Source organism: Penicillium psychrosexuale (genome assembly GCF_028828465.1).
Source record: "Penicillium psychrosexuale strain IBT 29551 chromosome Unknown utg000004l, whole genome shotgun sequence".
NCBI lineage: Eukaryota > Fungi > Ascomycota > Eurotiomycetes > Eurotiales > Aspergillaceae > Penicillium > Penicillium psychrosexuale.
This window is the reverse complement of record NW_026643189.1, coordinates 4,586,553-4,605,501: the sequence shown is the minus strand read 5'-3', so window position 1 is coordinate 4,605,501 and position 18,949 is coordinate 4,586,553. Positions and strand designations below refer to the sequence as shown.

At 50.3% G+C, this 18,949-nt stretch overlaps 9 protein-coding genes across 9 annotated transcripts; 5 read left to right on the top strand and 4 right to left on the bottom strand.

The window, feature by feature from the left end:
• Nucleotides 1-466: 466 nt before the first annotated feature.
• On the bottom strand, nucleotides 467-1,078 carry N7518_007627 (uncharacterized protein; the record flags this gene model as incomplete). The annotated part of the gene is made up of 1 exon (XM_057188554.1): nucleotides 467-1,078. One exon carries the CDS (start codon nucleotides 1,076-1,078, stop codon nucleotides 467-469), a length of 612 nt encoding a protein of 203 aa, XP_057040257.1.
• Nucleotides 1,079-1,752: 674 nt separating this feature from the next.
• Nucleotides 1,753-2,467, top strand: N7518_007626 (uncharacterized protein; the record flags this gene model as incomplete). The annotated part of the gene is made up of 3 exons (XM_057188553.1): nucleotides 1,753-1,868; nucleotides 1,926-2,113; nucleotides 2,193-2,467. 3 exons carry the CDS (start codon nucleotides 1,753-1,755, stop codon nucleotides 2,465-2,467), a joined length of 579 nt encoding a protein of 192 aa, XP_057040256.1.
• A 2,330-nt stretch (nucleotides 2,468-4,797) lies between these two features.
• On the top strand, nucleotides 4,798-5,688 carry N7518_007625 (dihydrodipicolinate synthase family protein; the record flags this gene model as incomplete). Its single annotated transcript, XM_057188552.1, has 1 exon — nucleotides 4,798-5,688. One exon carries the CDS (start codon nucleotides 4,798-4,800, stop codon nucleotides 5,686-5,688), a length of 891 nt encoding a protein of 296 aa, XP_057040255.1.
• A 162-nt stretch (nucleotides 5,689-5,850) lies between these two features.
• Nucleotides 5,851-8,115, bottom strand: N7518_007624 (Zn(II)2Cys6 transcription factor; the record flags this gene model as incomplete). The annotated part of the gene is made up of 3 exons (XM_057188551.1): nucleotides 5,851-6,888; nucleotides 6,935-7,836; nucleotides 7,890-8,115. 3 exons carry the CDS (start codon nucleotides 8,113-8,115, stop codon nucleotides 5,851-5,853), a joined length of 2,166 nt encoding a protein of 721 aa, XP_057040254.1.
• An 813-nt stretch (nucleotides 8,116-8,928) lies between these two features.
• Nucleotides 8,929-10,484, top strand: N7518_007623 (alpha-hydroxy acid oxidase; the record flags this gene model as incomplete). Its single annotated transcript, XM_057188550.1, has 9 exons — nucleotides 8,929-9,022; nucleotides 9,082-9,115; nucleotides 9,168-9,270; nucleotides 9,333-9,567; nucleotides 9,631-9,783; nucleotides 9,846-9,920; nucleotides 9,978-10,231; nucleotides 10,281-10,357; nucleotides 10,409-10,484. The coding sequence occupies 9 exons, from the start codon at nucleotides 8,929-8,931 to the stop codon at nucleotides 10,482-10,484; spliced, it is 1,101 nt and encodes a 366-aa protein (XP_057040253.1).
• Nucleotides 10,485-11,155: 671 nt separating this feature from the next.
• N7518_007622 (uncharacterized protein) lies at nucleotides 11,156-11,510 on the top strand (the record flags this gene model as incomplete). Its single annotated transcript, XM_057188549.1, has 3 exons — nucleotides 11,156-11,293; nucleotides 11,356-11,408; nucleotides 11,465-11,510. The coding sequence occupies 3 exons, from the start codon at nucleotides 11,156-11,158 to the stop codon at nucleotides 11,508-11,510; spliced, it is 237 nt and encodes a 78-aa protein (XP_057040252.1).
• A 347-nt stretch (nucleotides 11,511-11,857) lies between these two features.
• On the bottom strand, nucleotides 11,858-13,424 carry N7518_007621 (uncharacterized protein; the record flags this gene model as incomplete). Its single annotated transcript, XM_057188548.1, has 3 exons — nucleotides 11,858-11,961; nucleotides 12,017-13,160; nucleotides 13,209-13,424. The coding sequence occupies 3 exons, from the start codon at nucleotides 13,422-13,424 to the stop codon at nucleotides 11,858-11,860; spliced, it is 1,464 nt and encodes a 487-aa protein (XP_057040251.1).
• A 721-nt stretch (nucleotides 13,425-14,145) lies between these two features.
• On the top strand, nucleotides 14,146-15,765 carry N7518_007620 (cytochrome P450; the record flags this gene model as incomplete). Its single annotated transcript, XM_057188547.1, has 2 exons — nucleotides 14,146-14,550; nucleotides 14,608-15,765. 2 exons carry the CDS (start codon nucleotides 14,146-14,148, stop codon nucleotides 15,763-15,765), a joined length of 1,563 nt encoding a protein of 520 aa, XP_057040250.1.
• A 576-nt stretch (nucleotides 15,766-16,341) lies between these two features.
• On the bottom strand, nucleotides 16,342-18,059 carry egl3 (putative extracellular endoglucanase/cellulase; the record flags this gene model as incomplete). The annotated part of the gene is made up of 4 exons (XM_057188546.1): nucleotides 16,342-17,384; nucleotides 17,441-17,538; nucleotides 17,597-17,661; nucleotides 17,721-18,059. The coding sequence occupies 4 exons, from the start codon at nucleotides 18,057-18,059 to the stop codon at nucleotides 16,342-16,344; spliced, it is 1,545 nt and encodes a 514-aa protein (XP_057040249.1).
• Nucleotides 18,060-18,949: the final 890 nt, after the last annotated feature.

Here is an 18,949-nt window from a genome sequence, read left to right as displayed (position 1 = left end):
GACTCGTATCCCTGTTACAGATATTCTGAACGTCTTCATGCTCCTGATACCCGCGATAGATGATAAATAGGTGTGTCGCATCCTCTACGACACATAGCCGGCTGTTGATCTCTCGTCTCTGGAGTGCTTCGTACGTACGCTGCTCTTGCTGTCACGGGATCGGCTTGCCATCTTGAGGGTGTATGGGAAATGTTGGTGTTGAGTGCGCACCGCCACGGATTTGCAACAATGGACTAACAGCCCTAATCGCTTCCTCATTGGGGGGCTCTGGTTCCTCGCGCCGTGTCAGTCCCAGGCCATTTAGGAGGGCGCGGAGCCAACAGCTGTTCCAGTTCATGTATAGTGCTAATTGACTGCACGGTTCAGTCTCCTCAGTCGCGGACAACTAGCCCTCAATGGCTCATTTAGTTGGGAGACACTGCAGCTCGCGATCGGTCTGTGTATCATGGCAGGCAAGGTAGTTTGATCAGTTCGTACGTTGTGCTGGTGCTTTTTGATCTACCCGACTTGTTAGGGTGTAGCTAAAACCCGTCTTCGTGGTCAAGAGGGCAGTAGAAGGCAAGGATGACATATAGTGGCTCAATATGTCGTGGTGTACAATTCCGCCCCAGACCATCAATTCGCTTGAAGACCACCGTGTGAGCTCTACCGGGCAAATAACTACATCCGGTTGCAACATCTTCCGAATGTGCGTCGTGGGTCGGACCAGATCGCGGGTGGCGTGGATGCAGTTCGTTCGCGGATAGCACTGTATCATAAGCTGGCAGCATTTCAGATCTTTCTTAGTGTCCGAGACAGCGGAGCGCAGAAATTGACGACTGAAGTTTGGGCGGGTCGTTGCCATTAGCGACAATGTGATGCCAGTGAACGTATCTGTGAGACTCTCCAATGGAACAAGGGCACTAACATTGCCCTTGGTTGTGTCACTAGGTCCAATTCCAAGTTCCAGGGCCTGGACCTGTTGGCCGTTCTGAAACCGCGGCAAAATGGGTGAGGTACTGGAGCAGCATGAGAACGCCCGTTTTGAACATAGGAGCGTTCGTGTACACGTCTTCAAGAAAGTCACGGATGGATACATTCCGGAATATCAATAGAGGGTCCAGTGCACCAGATAGACAGTCAGCCTGTCTCGACCTTCTTCATTGTGTATGTATCCACAGATACTATTCATCCAAGCTGGCACCGAAAAGGAAGGAACGACAACTCTAAAATAAAAAAAAGAGTAATCAAACATATACGAAAGAAAACTCCTTGATCTTCTGTGCATTTTCTAGATTAAAGCTAGATAGACCTCACTACTATAGAGATGAGGTTGAAATAAGGTCGCCTGTCAAATATCTCCTCACCAGTTATAGTTGAACAGTGAGGATCAAACACGACAATATTCAAATTCTGATTGGTCAGGATTCTACAATTCGCTTAATTCCTAGGCTACCATGGTTCATTTAGTATAGCTTGACTGTTTGATCAGAACAGCTTCAATCGACTCTCACTGATCCTTCAACCTGTAATGAGTTTTCTCTCGATTAGAACTGAAATTTTGAAAATTCAACATCTACTTGCAATGCGGAAGCCTCAAGATTTTTAAAAAATCGCCTATAACTGGAAGGATCAATCATTTCAGCTTGGAATCACTTCAAACTTAATCAAAGTTACGTGATCTACGTGCCTGCCTGTAGGTATATAAGTAGAGCCCCCTCCCCCGCGCGCGCGTAATGTAAGTCTGTAAGTCTATAAGTCATGAATTCCAAAATGGCAAGCAATAGCACACAGAACGAAACTCCTGCCTGGCTGAATTCCGTGCTCCCTGGCGCTTATGGCCTCATTGGCCTAGTTGTCGTCGTGGCCCTGGTCTTCTGGGCCATTCGGTACGTGCAGCCTGTTTTGATCGTATTGTCCGTCATGCTAATGAAATATATGTCCAGCCTTTTGGCCCTTGAGGCCAGACTTAGAGACCCCCAACGGGCGCTAACAGATCACTTCGTCCGGCAAGTTGCCGAAATCAAAAAGGCCGAGAAGGCCGCAAGAAAAATGGAGGAGAAAAAGAAGAAGACCAAGGAGAAGGATGAGAGGAAAATCCGGTGGACGGAATGGTTGCTGGAGCTGTTTTTCGGTTAGCACACCCCAGAAGTACTTTTTGGAAGCATAGGTGTTGGGAAGGATGTATACTAACCAAGAGTGTCCGTCCCTAGGCTTTGTTGAGCTTTCCCTCTCCACCAATGCCATGCTCCGGCGCCTCGGCAGCAGCAGCAGCAGCAACAGAGAGACCGACCACCCCGTTTTCCACGTCATTGTGGAGGAGTCTGGTGCTTCTACGGCGGAAGCGGAAGCCGAGCTTGAAGACATCGACTGCGATGGCATTGTGATCCGATGGGTGCGTGTCCCGCGCGGGTACCGTCTCCCGCCCAAGTCCAAGAAGGCTAGCACATTGGCCGAAGTTGTCGGTGCCCTCCAGGGCAGAAAATAAATCTTTGATCGTCTTGTCTCTACCACCTACCCCGGAACCGGCCGGGATGGTGGATTCGCTCATCCTTTCCTCACGCAGGCCGTAACCCCCTGCTGTTACTTATTGTATATACATGTCGCTTGCCATGTTGGCTTGTTTGGGCCCTTGTTGGCCCTTGTTGGACCTCGTTGGACCTCGTTGGACCTTTTTGGCCCCTTTTGGCCCGTCCTTGTTTGTTCTGGATTTTGGATTGTTTGTTTGTCCTCGGTGTTTTGGAGTTTGTTTTTCTTTATTTATACCCTGGCGTTGGTGTTGGCGGTTGTGCTGTTTGTTCTGTTCTGTTATCATTATTGAAATATTATTTATTGGATCCCTCTATGTTGTTGGACCAAAACGATCCTGATCATATCTTTATCCTCTCTCCATTGTAGATCTGCATGCTCACGATACTTGTGATGAGGAAAAAGGGTGGGGCGGCAGAAAAACGCTACCCGTAAGCGGTCAGCCGACTCACATATCTGACAGCCAATCAACACGTAGGATTTAACGGGCACTCACAAGTATGTAATCAACCTCCAGGGCTTCCAAGGTTGGAACCTTCAGAAAACCTTCTACGCAACTAATCCATTTTAGGAGGGTGATCACACTATGACTCAGGGATACCTATTAATGAGGATCGTTTTTCTATGCTTTCTTCAATCTTCTCCTGGTCCTGATGCTCATATTTTACAAGTTTTCTCCCAAAGTACTTTCCAAGGCTTTCTTATCTTTTTCTCGTGCTAAGCTTTCCACCCACGATCATGGAGCTTTTCTTCTATTTTCTCAAACGCGGAGCAGTAGATATCTACCGGCAAATATTCGCCGATATGCTTCTTGCCGAGCACGCTCTGCGCGAACTATCGCAGCGTGAGGAATCGCTACATCATAGAGCTATGGCCTTACAAAAGACCGTAGCTATCGAGTCTGATCGGCTCCAGCCTGACAAGACCACCCCTGTCGAGTCTACCAGGGCCGAGCTTGAAAATACGAATCAACAGCTTAAAGAGATCCAACTGCAATATTCAAGAAAGGAGTATGCCCTTTACCGAGCGACCTCTGGGCTTCCACCGTACTTTAAAGAACTTTATGATAACTTAAGGCGTGATCCTAACTGGTTTATGCGAGAAGAACTAGTTCAAGATTGTTCGGATCGGGGCGGCTGTTGCAGCCGGGAATGTGGATGCTGCGCACAGAGGTATATATTTCAAAGGAAGAAAGGCAGAGGTCATTGCACTACAGAGTGCCATTGCTGTATCGGCTTTCGTGGCTTCGAGTTTCCAGAAGAAGATAAAGAAGAGATTAGAAGAGATTTCAAAGCTAGGGTTGAACTCCAGGACTTGGGGTACTTTATGAAGCTGACAAGGTGGTCTTTTTGCCCATTAAAGCGCCAAAGGCCTTCAAAACAAAAGCTCCGGTGGCATCGAATTTTCACCGGTTCCACCGATGAGAAAGAGTCATGAGGATGGCCGTACTTTGCTTGAATGCCGCTACTTTGCTTGAATGTCGCTACTTTGCTTGAATGTCGCTACTTTGCTAGAGAATGATCTGCTAGGGGAATAGATTCTTTTGACTAGTTACGTAGATAAAGTTGATGGTGTCACAGATCAGCCAGCTATTACAGAAGAAAATGCCAAACATCGCTTCATTCTGGCAGTAATATGTTGCTCAAATAGTCCGAGTGTTGAGGTAGAGATTGCGCACGTGCTCTTTCACCCGTGGGTGTGCATGATGGACTTGAAGGCCTCGCAGCTTTCATTCTCGTCGTACAATGAGATAATGCGGATTACATATCTTTTTGCGAAGACGCATAGCGTCCGCCTGGTAAGAATCGGAGCCTTGAGTGTTCTGAATCTAGCAAGACGTAATCATGGCGAGCAGTTCCAGAGGGGGAGGGGGAGTAGTGCTGGAATATTCTGTCTGCCATAAGTTGTAGTAGCCCACTGGATACAGAGTACGAGGGAAGAAGATGTCGACCAGAAATGACGCACTTCCGTACGTTCCTTACCTCTGGTATTGTATTAGTAGACGGATTAGTCTTATATAAGATTCCGATGAATAGCAGGGAATTAGAGCTAGAATAGAAAGAAGCCTTCATCCCGATGATAGTAATGCATCCTAAATAGGAAAACTTGGCCCAACAAGGCAAGTCACTCCTCTACAGCTCGGAATGAGTAGAATCATGAATATGGAAACGGTAAGAGATTCCAGCAAAATCCAAGTATATCTAGATTATGACCACTTCCAATTCAACCATCCTCATTATCTTTCCGAACCAAATCATCTCTTCCTCTATACCTCTACAAACCTCCAAAATGGCCTCCCTCGGCGGAATAATGGTGGCCCTAATCACCCCCTTCACAGACGACAAGACCGCAATCGATCCAAGCCGCCTACAAGCACACATCGAGCACTTGATCACAGCCGGTGTGCACGGTCTCGTTCCAGGCGGCAGCACCGGCGAATTCACCACACTGACAGTCGCCGAGCGCAAGCAACTAACCGAGCTCTGTGTGAAGTTCGCCGCAGGCCGGGTGCCCGTCATCGCCGGCACAGGCAGCCTCTCCTCGGCCGAGGCAGTCGAGCTCTCCGTGCACGCCGCGCAAGCCGGCGCCGCCGCGACGATGGTCGTGCCCCCGTTCTACGACCCCGTCAACCTGGAACAGCTGCATGAGCTGCTGTCCGAGATCCACACGGCCTCGGGCCTGCCTATCGTCTACTATAATATCCCTTCTGCGTCTGGGATCACGCTCTCCCCTGCGGAGATCGCTGGTCTGTCCAAGGTCGGCGTCAAGTACCTCAAGGATACCTCTGGTAATGCGCCCGCGCTGACGGAGCTGATCTTCGGTCTGTCGGATCAGATTGTCTCGTTTAATGGGTGGGATACTTTGACTTTCTATGGTCTTGCGGCTGGCGCGCCCGGTGGTATCTGGGGTGCGGCGAATATTATTCCAGAGTTGGCGGTTGAGCTTTATGAGGCGGTTTCCGTGAAGGGGGATTTGAAGCGCGGGCGGGAGATTTGGGCGAAGGCTTGGCCTATTTGCAAGTTTTTGGAGTCGCATAACTATGCGGCTGCTGTCAAGACTGGTGTTGAGTTGATTGGGCAGCCCACTGGTGGCTTACGCAAGCCTTTTGCTCTTCTCAATCCGGAGTTGACGGCGGAACTTAAGCAGTTGTTGCAGAATGCTGGAGTTAAGACTGTTTAGTATTCTGTTCTGGATTATGATGTTTGAATGTCGGAATGAGAATGTCACACTTACTATCCACTCAATTTATTGAATATACAACATTGGAATCTTCTTCGTTGCGTCGTAAAAGTGCATAATAGAGATCGCAGAATATAAAAAAGATGAAAATAGCCGCCTGGATCAGCAAAACAATGGCCATACCTGTCCTTGCTTCACAGTATCAACCCACGATGGCATCGATTCACCCCGGTTCGCGGTCAGATGCTCATCCTGCTTGCGCCACACTTCAGTGATAATATTTCTGGCCGTTCCAAAAGCGGCAAATCCACATATTGAGCTCGCCCTATCTAACATAATCATAATCGCCTCCCGCCTTGCGGTTGACATTGCCTCACATCCTGCAATGAACAACGGCCACGCCGTTCCGGGCCCGGTGGGATCATCTTGCGTCAATGTCGCACTGCACGCCTGAAGCGCTGTGATAACACTATCAACATGACCCTGCAGAGCCGCAGGGTGGGTCTGTCGAATTCGTCTGTAAAAGAAAATTACGAGAGCTGCATTCAATGCCTCCACCATGTGACCGTGCGATTTTGAATCGGCGTGGAGCTCCAGGACTCCGGCTCTTGTTCGGCCTAGGCTGAAAGAGCAGATCATGTTTTCCAGGCGCGTGCTACGTCGCTGCAGTGTTTCCCATGCTTCGAGGTTCATGGTTTGACCCGCCTCACGGGCAATACGGAATATCTCCAAAACGTTGGCTAGCCTTGTTGTTTGCGAGATAAGGCTAAGCCATGTTTCTGTGATGCCATAAATTTGCTTGTATAATGTTTCAGGGTAACTCCGTGAGTCCTGGAGATGAATGTCATAAAGTCCCGAAGCTTGGTCCTTGGGTTCATCGATATTCAGATCACTATCTGAGTTTTGTGTCTCGAGGCGGAGGAAATCGTCCAGCCGAGGATTTGGCTCAGTGTTCCCCATTTCTGAGCTCGGTGAGGATCGTGATTGAAATCGAGAACCAAGTGCTTCAAATGAGGAGGAAGAGAGGTTGTAGTCATGTAGAACAAATGTGCTCTCGCCGACTATTCTTAGCCAGGTGTAGACATGATGCAAAAGCCGTGCCTTTTTGGAAATTCGGGTCTTTGAAAGTCCTCGAAGACGTAGTAGCCGCTCTGCATCAATCATAAAACACCGGGCGTGTTGTTGTTGGCCGGACATGATCTGTGAAAGTCAGAGTCATTCAATTGATGTCAAATTGAAAACCCACGGTGTACTGTATGAGAATGAATGCAGCCATCAGCTGGTCTTTATATTTTGCTTTCTTCAAACCCTGGGTTTCTGAATGCAGAGAGGTTTGCATATGGTCCTTGGCTTGCAGATACGCCTGGGTGGCAACCTTCCACCAATACCCAGGCGGCTTTGTCGATATTGCCGCGGGGTTTAAAACAAGGTGAATAGCAGAGCAGGCGAGCAAGCCATACAAATTTGCAAGTTTGGCATGACTGATCCTTTCAGTCCCAAGAAAGGTCGAGTCACTGTATGTAACCACCGCTGCCGGCACGTTCAAAGTCTTCCAAGGCGACTTTTGCCGACAGGGAATGGCCATTATGTGTGGAATCACAATATCCTGGAAATGTTTAAGCAAGCACGGAGCATCTTTCAGCGCATCTATATCAGTAGAAATAAGCTCAGCTGGTGCGTATTGTGTTGTGAAAGTCTGCAGCTCATCGGTGTGATTTAAGTCAGCGGGCAGTCCCATCTCGTGGCTCATATCAAATGATAAATCATTCGGCGTACTCAAAGCACCGTTTGCTGCAAACTCCGTCTGGCCTAGTTCAAAGCTCAATAGATCAGACCAATGGAGGAAGTCATCAATCTGAGACAGAGAATCAAGTGGACTAGGCTCTTGCAGTTCCTCAGGAGCCATAGTTTCGGCCTCAACTGCAAAATTTATATCAGACTTCACGGGCTCAATTTCATGCACCGATTCCTGCGGCTTTTGTGGTGCCGAAGAGAAATCAAGAACCGCAAAGGGTCCAATGACAATGTCACCGTCGAGCGACCGTTCAGGGTCTCGCAGTCTCGAGTCCACTTCTGCCAATGATGCGTCAATAGAGCCTGATATAAGATCGGACCCAAGCGCAGTGCTCATAGAAACTCTAGATTGCTCTAAAACATGTTAATATCAGTCCAATTTGTTCCATACCGTCAAGGCCATGTACCTGAATAAAGATACCGGCGAGTCCCACGAGTACTCTCAGCCTCCTCGCCGCTATCAGTGCGCATCCACAGTACCTGATCGGAATATCCCTCGCATTTCACACCCAAGGCCCGGCAGGTACGACAAACGGGCCGTTTCTGGTCGCATTTGACATGCCGGCGTCTGCAGGTGCTGCATCCTCCTAGCGCATGAGATCGGCGAGGTCTTGGTCGTTTAGATGTCACCATTTTTGAAGACTTGATAAATATATTCAATTAAAAGAGCTTATTGCGGATTCATTTCCATATTAGAGGTTGGGAAGTCGAAGTTACGGCCAACCCCGCCAAAATCGGAAGCGCCTTCCTAAATGGGATCTCTTATCGGGCTATCTCCTCGGAGTCACCTGCTCTTGTCTTTCTTTTGACAACAATTCCAATCAGATCATCTCGTTGTTTGCCATAAAGCATCAGTGGGACAGCCAAATCAGATTGGGCCGGTCAACTTGGGAATACAGCTGTCAACCCGTTTGTTTCGCACCTGCAGTGGATGATGTCGTGGACTTGGTATACACGTTCAGATCAGAAGTGGCCGTCCAAAATACACACAACGCTCGCTCTAGATACCTAGAACACAGTATCCTGAGCCGTATAAGCAACTCTGACTCTCTTTTTGTAGAGCCTTTCCTTACCAGACTTGGACTCAGCACGTTTGGCTAGCGCATGCGCAATCTTCCCGACGCTCTTGTATGAATGGCGCTGATGTCGGTTGTATAAGTCGTTAGCATTTGATAAAAGCGCTGTGCGACTAAACAGTAACCCGTGACACTGTCTGAGGAATGTCAATTCGGCAAGCGACTCCGATGATCGTCCGTGATAGGAAACCAACTCTGCAACATATAGCAAATAGAGACTCCTTATGCACATCTCAATCCGGAAAAGGGATGACCTCGGAAGGGGAGAGACCATTGGGAATCCTTCATATTTGAACTGTGCCGTCGTCGCCTTGCTCTATCCATTCTTCTTATCCAAATTCTATAACCACATCCTAATACATACGGTACAATGGCTCACCGCGGGGAGACCCTTCACAAAGATGTATGCTGCATTGCCGACCTGAAGCAAATGGGGAGTAGTCGGCTGTCTCCGATGGTCAGAGGTGAGTACCAATGAATAGTTTCCGACGTTGATTCATTGTGCCAGTGCTGATGTCGATAGACTACTACAACGGAGGAGCCATGGATCTAATCACGTATGGAACCTCGAAGCGCAGAATCCAATCCATCTCCCTGACGTATGTCTAGTCTGAACGAGAACGAAGCAGCCTACGACCGCTACAAGATCCGCCCCCGGATCTTAATCAACGTCGATAAAATCGACACAACCACCGAAATCCTCGGCAGCAAGGTATGTTATATTCCATTTCAACAGAAACGAAAACACCAGTGCCAACTCCGACAATCAAACAGGTCTCACTCCCATTCGGCTTCAGCCCCGCCGCATCAATGAAACTTGCGCACCCAGACGGCGAGCTCGCGACCTCGCGCGCAGCCGCAAAATACGGTCTCTGCATGGGCCTGTCCTCGTACTCGAATTATCCACTCGAGGATGTCGCCGCTCAGGGCACCGGCAATCCGTATGTGATGCAGATGTGTGTACTGCGGGATCGGGCGATTACGGTGCAGTTGCTAGAGCGGGCGGAGAGTATGTATCTTGGATGCTTTTTTTCATGGTTGGCTACATAGACTGTACTAATATCCTTTTCAGAGGCGGGGTACAAGGCGCTATTCCTGTCGGTTGATGTACCCGTGTTAGGCAAGCGCATCAATGAATACCGGAATGAGTATACTATCCCGGACGATATGTCGTGGCCGAATGTGCTTAGCCACGGAGGGGATCACTCGGATCGTACCGAGTATGGTATGTATTGCGAAGCTGATGTGGAGTTAGTGTGAGGGATAGGGGATGCTGATGTTATGCAGACCCCGGTTTGGACTGGGATAACGCGATTCCTTGGTTGAGACAGCATACATCTCTGAAGATCTGGCTTAAGGGTGGTATGTTTGTGTGGAGTGATCAAGTAAAGGGGCTCACAGTTCACTAATGATTGGCAGTAACATCTCCCGAAGATATAGAACTGGCCATCAAATATGGCATCGACGGCGTTGTCATTTCGAACCACGGTGGCCGGCAACTAGACGGCATGCCGTCGACGGTGGATGCACTGCGGGCCTGTGCCCCGGTAGCCAAGGACCGAATACCGATTGCGGTGGATGGGGGCATCCGACGCGGCTCGGATATCTTCAAGGCGCTAGCATTAGGGGCTAGCTTCTGTTTTATAGGAAGGATCCCGATCTGGGGGCTGGCTGTATGTGTGTTCTGTGTTTGTTTATTGTTCTGTCTGCTGACCCATACAGTATAACGGACAAGAAGGTGTCGAATTGGCGATTCGGATTCTCCGCCAAGAACTAAGGATCACCATGGCATTAGCCGGGTAAGTGATTATTGGTCTGGTATCAAATTAATAAAAATTAATCGGAAGCAGGTGCCGAACGATCAGCGAAATCCAAAAATGCTATCTTTCTGTTTTGCAGCCAGACGGAATCTTCTCGAAACTGTGATACAACTGTGATACAACTGTGATACTAGGTATTTTTCTATATTTTGAGGCTTTTATTCTACATCTCCCTTCGATATGCGCAATGAGGTCATCTCCTGCATCCTCAGGGCTTGGTATGTCAGCTGTCACAATACGAGTACTTGTTCCATACAAGCCGTGTGCCAAGCCCTTGGCAACCCGACAGGGCTGAAGGCGACTTTGCCAGCCTTTTCCTGGAGAACGAGGCTGTGCAATCCATACGTGTGCCTCGTAGCCTACATAGCCACAGTTAGTGGAATAAAAGAAGGGGAAACATGGAGTACGTATGTTGTAGAGTCTAGACACCGAGTGTACTCCCGGGTTTTGTCCTAACTCCTAAGCCTCACCGCACAGGCAACACCGTTATTCGTTCCTATACTTAGTAACGTGTCCACGGATACACCGTAACCTGGGATAGTGCGTAAGCGTGTCCTTAATCTCCACGGGCGCTAGTTCGTTGTTTCAATTTTGGCCGATCCTCCACATTATTGGAAAACTACATATAGCGTCCTTTTCTCGCTTTTCTCTTTTTCTCTTTTCTATCTCTACCTTTGTATACCTTCACTCTGAATACACGCTACCTCCAACGTACAACCATACAACATACTCATACCCATACCCATACCCATACACACACATACCACCAATACAAACATGTTCAACTTCAACTTCTTCAAGTCCGCCCCGGCCAACGAGCCCACCGCTGAAAGCTGGAACCCCAACACCATCACCATGCAGCCCACCAGCCCTGCTCCCCCTTCAGCCAACCAAAACGTCGTCTCTGAACAGCCTGTATGTTGATATCCCATAACTAAACAAACCCATCCCAAAAACACAAACTAACATCGCCTTAGACCAGCCAAGAACAAATGCAGCTGCGCGGTGGTGGCGGTCTCTGCTGCGGATTGTACGTTTCCTCTTCCTCTATCCCTCCTAACAAAACTCCAAACTAACTTAACCCAGCTGCGCCGGTCTCGCTTGCTTCGAGTGCTGTGAGATTTGCTGCTAGACGATGGAATAAGATGAGATCGGGATGTGGCCGCCGATGCGCTCGTGTGACAACACTGTTGATGGATTCGGCCTTGTTGGGTCCTTAAGCGCGCGGCCTCGGCGGTCTTTGATGTGATGCGATGCGATTTGATGCGATTTGATTTGATGGACTCCCCCCCCCCTTTTTTTGCGCTCTACTGGATCTTTCTACGCTATACCCCAGAACAATGCCAGTTATGGAGTTCAATTTCAGATTTACATTTCGATTTGACTTTGGTATATGTAGATGATCGTTCTGGTCATGGCTCGTGGTGTAGTCGTTATATCCATGGAAGGATGGGTCGCTTGTTAGTCCGTGTGTGTTGGCTAGGTAAAGGGGCGACGGGAGACCGCTGATCGCAATGCCGCATCGACGTCCCATACTCGGAAACCGGGTGCGCGGCCGAGGATTCGGAGGTTTGCGAGAAGTACTGGGTTCGGGTCAGTGATATTGAAAAGACACAGCAAACATATCGGTTAACTCACAGTCAAAGAAACACTCAATATCCAGAGTATACGACGACGAGGTCGAGGATTCAAACTCCATATTACCAGGAGAGATCCCAGACGAAGCATAAAGACTGGAAACAGTCGACCGATCCGGCGAAAAGCCATACAAAGCCCCAACCAGACTCTCCGGAACACTGAGCCTCAATGCCGACCCATCAAGCACAAGACCCCGATGCTCCAGATAACCCTGCACATCATGGCAATCAAACCACTCCCCGTCCAGATCCAACGAGCGAATCCTCTCCTCCTCACTCATCTGCACCACCCCTCCCTCCAAAGTAGCAGCAACAGGCTCCCTCTCCCCACTCCAATCCTCATCCCAATCCTGGATCCCGCCCCGCTGCAAAATCCGCACCATCCGCCGCAGGATTTTCCCAGGTCTCCGGCTATTCTCCGGGTCGACGGGGTTTCCGTCCCCGTCCCTGCGCGGGAAGTGTTTCCCCGCACCGCCGAGTGTGTAGAATGGCATCTTGGCGAATTCCAGCACGCTCCCGATCTCGGATTGCACCGTGCGTCGGTAATGGCGGCGGATGCCGGCCATGTCGTGGATGCAGGGCACGAGCCCGAAGACGCGGCTTAGCAGCGCGGGCTCGGTGCGCGGGTCTGTTAGCCAGCGGTAGGTGTGCTCCAGGCTGAATCTGTGCAGGCGGCGGGAGAGGTTGGATTCTTGGTGGCTGTATGTGTAGATTGTTGTTGCTGGGAGGATGCGGTTTATTAGTGGGGATGGGGAGCGGGCTCGGTTGCATGCTGGGTATGAAGAGGAGATGATGGAGTTCTTCTGGGGACGTGTATGAGATAGTTCGTAGCCGAATATGGCCTTGTCTCTCGATGGAGCGTTGGTCTGCTCGAGTTGGAGATTGTTGTTTTCGGAGGTGAGACGGGTCTTGTTTATTTCTGCTAGAATGAGTTCTCGTGTGCGAGCGAGATAGTCCACGCTTGGCTGGAGTGTCGGTTCATCGTTGAGGCGATCGACTGCGTCGTGGTGGGCTCCGCCTAGGAGATTTGATACATTCTCTAGTGTCTGCTCTAGTGCATTGACGCGAGATCTGAGAGTCTGGATGGTAGTCTCTTTTTTGAGACGATAGGTGCGTTGTGCCCGTCGGATCTGCAGACGGCGTTCCTGTGGAGCTGGTCAACGGTGTCTCTATCGCAGGCCCATTGGATCTACCTCAATAGCAGTGGCGTCTTTGGCCTGTGATCGCGGCCGGCCTCTCTTCCGCACGGGACGATCCGGACCAGCCGAGTTTGTATCCGTCGCTTGGTCGGGAATCTCCGGTGGTTGGGCTGCTTTCGTTCGGGGTCTTAGCCGGCTAGACCTGGTGTTTATTGGAGTTTCCTGTTCTTGTGACAGTTCCAGGTAGGATCTTGACGATAGCGTGTCCATCACGGGTGCCTGTGGTTTTGATTTGGAATATCTCTTGCAGTCGAATTGTCCAGATGATCAGAGAGGACCGAGATCCAAACCCTGGAGCCTGGAGCCTGGAGCCTGGAGGTTGACGTCGATTACAATTAATTGATCACTCATCCTCGGGAATAACCTCGGCCTTAAGCCAACGCTAATGCGCGGACAGGGATTCTCCACCAGCCTTGCAGATATTCGTTTGTCCGTCACCGACGGAGTACAAAGTACTCCAAGGCTATGCACATCATCGACAGGGATGTTATGGAATTATCCCAAGTTGTGCACGTCGTCGACGTCACACGGAAACCCGTTATTTTATTTCGACACACAGACCTCCATGGCTTCTCCGTGCTCCCGGACCGCATAACGTCCGGTGATACATTCGGAGGAATCTAAAACCCGCGGGTTTTCCTGAGAAGGACCTTTCGGAGAACAGTGGAGAATAACACGGTGACTACGAGGACCAAAGACACAAGTAGTAGCTCCGAGATCCAGATCGGTGCTGAAATTGCCAGAGTGCCGATCGAAAATGACATCCACCACAAATGCGATTGGCTCTTGACCTTTAGCTTTGTGACGATCATGTCTAATCCTTGCCCCGGAGGTTTTCCTCATTTATGCTTCGACCCGAGGCCGTGTGATTATTATAAAACCACTTGATTTCTGCCTAGAATCCTCTGAAAATCACTCTCGAAACAAGATCATGGCTCTGTCGTTTGTCTTGGGCTTTGCGACCGCAGCCGTTGTGTTGCAGGTCATCCGCATGGTATTCAACTCATGGCAGCACTCACGACATGCTAAGAGCTTGGGTTGTGGCAGTGTGCCAATGTTCCCGTCTAAAGATCCTTTTGGAATCGAAACCCTCAAACAGTCCCTGGAAGCAGACAAGGCCAAAGTAGTACCTCAGTTATTCGAGGAGCGGGTCAAGATCATTAGTGATCAGGAGAAACGCTCTGTCACTACATTCTCCATCTGCAACCTCGGTCGCACCCACATCTTTACTATCGACCCTAAGAACATCCAGGCTCTCCTGGCTACACAGTTCAAGGACTTCGAGCTTGGTTCTGTCCGTCGAGTTAGCTTGCATCCGCTACTAGGAAGTGGTATTGTGAGTACCTGCTATACCTTATTCATCCTATCTACAACCCGTACTAACTGTTTATAGTTCACCGCCGATGGAGAAGAATGGAGCCGATCCCGTAGCCTACTCCGACCTCAATTCACCCGCGAGCAGATCAGTCAATTGGACTTGGAAGAGGAGCATGTGCAAAAAGCCATGCAGGCTCTGCCCGTCGCGGCCAACGGATGGACCGCCACAACCGACATCCAGACTATATTCTTCCGCCTGACCATCGACTCCGCCACAGAATTCCTGTTCGGCGAAAGCGTCGAGAGCCAGCTCGGCGCTCTGAACGGCCTGAACAGACCCGAAGACTCCTTCGCCAGCTACTTCGACAAATCCCAATGGGTCTGCGCGCAGCGAAGCCGCTTCGAGAAACTTGCCTTCCTCGCCGAGAACAAAGAAACCAGGTTCTCCGACAAGCAAGTGCACTCCTTCGTCGACAAAGTCGTCTCAAACGCCCTGGCAGCCTCCCAAGCCGAAAAGAACGCCTCCCCCGAGAAATCCTCCTACGTCTTCCTCGAAGCCCTCCTAGAAGTAACCCGCGATCCAATCGAGCTCCGCTCCCAACTCCTTAACATCCTCCTCGCCGGCCGCGACACAACCGCCTCCCTCCTAAGCTGGACAACCCTCATGCTAGCCCACCACCCAGAGGTCTTCTCCAAACTCCGCGAAACCATTATCTCCAACTTCGGCACCTACTCCAACCCCCAGAGCATCACCTTCGCCAACCTGAAATCCTGCCAGTACCTGCAGCACGTGATGAACGAAGTGCTACGCCTGTACCCCGTCGTCCCCTTCAACCGCCGCAACGCAGTCCGCGACACGACCATCCCGCGCGGCGGCGGGCCGGACGGCCAGGACCCCGTCTACATCCGCAAGGGCCAGTCGGTGATCTACTCGACGCATGTTATGCAGCGCCGTAAGGACCTGTGGGGCCCCGACGCCGACGAGTTCAAGCCTGATCGCTGGGTAAGCCGCCGGCCTGGGTGGGAGTATATCCCGTTCAATGGTGGGCCGCGGATCTGTATTGGGCAGCAGTTTGCGCTGACTGAGGCTGGGTATGTTATTGTCAGGCTTTTGCAGCGCTTTGATCGTATTGAGGATGTTTATCCCGATCAGAAGATTCGCTATGGTCTTACTTTGACTAGTGCGCCTGCTGATCTGGTTACTGTGCGCTTGCACCAGGCTGAGGATGCTTGAGGGGATGTTGGTTGGTTGCCTTTTTATCTGTCCCTATGGTATTTTTCTTTTCTTCGTTTCTAGGGATGGTTGATGATGCTTGTGTTTTCTTTCTGCGGTTATTTGGTCTAGTTGGGTTTTGCCGGCTAAGACTGAGATCGGCTTCAATACGTTAATCTGTATCTGTTTCTTCCACACTGGCTGAGTTACTCTGAGAGGTTTGTGCCTATATGACGAGAATGACATATTTGCCTACTTATGAATATAGTTTTTATTATTTGAATTGTGTTTCCTGTTGCGTGTAATATGAGGAAACAATAGGCACTGGGAAGTTCATCAAATCAGATGCAAGGTTGATCTTAGCACTGACTGCAAGTAAAGCAGGTTCTATACCTACCTAGGTATAGAAAGAACACACGCAGTATTGCAACACATCAGAATTGAATTTAAATAATAAGATCGAAGTAAATCGAGAAGAAAGTAATGTAATAAAATACATGGAGTATGAATAACAGTCAACCCCGCAAGAAAACGCTTACACCAAGCCACCAGTCAAAAAACTCTCCCCTTTTGGCTTGATCCACACGAGATCATCCCTTAAAGACACTGGGAGTAGTAAGGGTTCTGCTTGACGCAAGTGGTGCCGCTCTCGCAAGCAGTGGCGCCGGTCCAGTTGATGCCACCGCACTGGTAATAGTGCTTAGCAATGTTCACAGTAGAGGAGCCGCTGGTAGGTACCTGAGCATATGCCGTAGCGGTCGTGGTGGAGGTGGCGGCGGTGGTGGTCGAGGTCACGGTGGAGGTGAGGGTGACGAGGGTGGACGGGACGACAACTGTGGTGGTGGTCGTGGGAGCTGAGGCTGCGGGAGCTGTGGTGGTCGAGGAAGACGAGGTCACCGAGGTGGGGACCTGGGCGGCAGCGGTAGTGGTGCTGGATGTCTGGGCAGCGGTGGTGGTGGATGTCTGAACGGCGTTCTTGGTGGATGTGGATGTCTGCGCAGTGGTAGTGGCGGATGTCTGAGCGGCGGTCTTGGTAGAGGATGTCTGGGCAGCGGTGGTGGAGGTGGATGAAGAAGAGGAAGACGAGGAGGTCACGGCTGAGGCAGTGCCGTCCACGAAGTACTTCTCGAGGATGGGCAGGTAAGTCGCGTAAGCAGGGCCATTGCTGGGCTCCAAGTTGTACATGTAAGAGCCCCACCAGGGACCGGCAGACCACCACGAGGCGCCGACCCAGACGTCGCTGTTGTCGGACATGTAGGATAGCATGCCCTCGACGGCAGTCTCGCAGTCGCTGTTGACGCCACCGGCGAACTCGCCGATGAAGCCCTTCTTGTTGTTGTCCTGCAACCAGGTGGTGGCGGACTCGAGACGCTCCTTACCGATGGTGGTGCTGACACAGGTCTCGGAGGTACCGGAGCTGTCGCTGTCCAGGTACTGGTGCATCTCGTAGACGATCTTGTCCGCGGAGTCGGTAAGGGCCTTCAGGTTGTCGTTGGTGGCGACCCAGGAATAGGCGCCGCTCCATGCGTTACCTTCAACGAAGATGTACTGGCTGGTGGCACCAGCGGCACGGATAGCGTTAATAGCGGCCTGGTTCAGGTCCAGGACGAGAGTCTGGTCAAGGCCGTGGTACTCGTTGTCTAGATGATATTAGTAGATGATTTTCATTGTATAGGTTTGCCTATAGGTGACTTACTGGTGTCGAAGATGACCTTCTCGTTGGTGGCGAACTCAGCAGCAACGGTCTTCCAGAAGGCACCGAAATCAGAGGTCGAGGTGATGATATTGCCAGAGCTGTAGACGGGGCATTAGTATCATACATCACGTGTGTAGTTCTAGTTTATACACTTACTATCTTCCGTAGTTGTGGGGATCAATGATGGCATAAGCACCGCTGTCGGTAATGAACTGGACAGTCTACATAATAGAACTGTTAGATCTGGAAGAGAATCAACCACGACAGACATATCACGTACGGACTTGAGGGCGGCCAGGTAAGTAGCATCCGCAGTGCCGGTCATGCTGGATGGCACCAGACGCTCCATCAAGAAGGGCACACGGAAGATGTTCATGCCCGCATCTCTCAGGATCTGAATCTGATCAGTCTTGGGCCAGGTGTAGTCTGTGTTCAGAGTACCGGGGATGCTGCCCGAGGCAAATTCGGCACCAGACTCGTTCACGCCGACCCAAGTGAATCCATTGGCGCGCTTCTTGATATTAGCGCTCTGCTTGGTAGGAACAACGTCTCTTGTTCGGGGATATGCGCAGGCCACAGTTGCGGCGCTGGCAGCCAGGACAATGTTAGTGAACTTCATTGTAGATTGGGAAATGTAAAAGAGAGTGAGTGTCGAGTTTGACGGTAAAGAATGTGAATATAAGTAAAAGAATGAAAATCAAGAGACCAGTCTTGAAGCTTGAATGAAAGATAATGAATGTACTGCACGAAGCAAGGGTGAAACTCGTGGGGGTCGTCTGCTATATAGCCATAACCTGCTCGGGCGTCAAATGGCGCTTTGTGTACAAAGATACTAACAGGCATTCTAGAGTGGATTCATTCTTCGGCTTAATTAGACCGTGATACCGGAAGCGCTAACCCTGAGGGCTGCAGGAGATGTCTGTTCTGAACGGCGGGTCTCTCCACCAAAGTGGCCGGATAATTTCTCAGAAGCCACTAGTTCGAGCACAAGGGACCAGGAGCGATCCATAAGGCATTTCGATGTTATCCATAATCAACCCAATCTGCCGGGAATTGGCAGTCAACGCCTAACCGCATAGGATTGCACGGAGTATGTGGAGGCGGGATCACTAAAGGGCACAAAGTCGGATCGGCTTCCATTTCGCTTAGACTCGTCTCCCCCTCGAAAGAGAGTGCAATTAAAACGAGACAGTTCTGATACACTTCCGGATTAGCTAACCCGCCTTGAGCGTAGTGGCGGAAAATAAGGCGCCGGATAAAATGAGGGCTGCCTCAAGATGAAACAGACACCATGTGGTAATTTGGGTTGACCCTGAGATCCCCGGCATAATTTGCCCGGAAGCTCCTTAGCGGAGGCGAAGCTCATATATCGAAGCGAGACTATCCACATTTCGGTAGTCGCGGACACGACTACCCGGACAAGATATGTTGGTGTTGTAATGTTGTGTTGTCTGCTCACTCCTGTCGATGCTAATATAACCGTCGTCATATAGTACTATAACTAGCTTT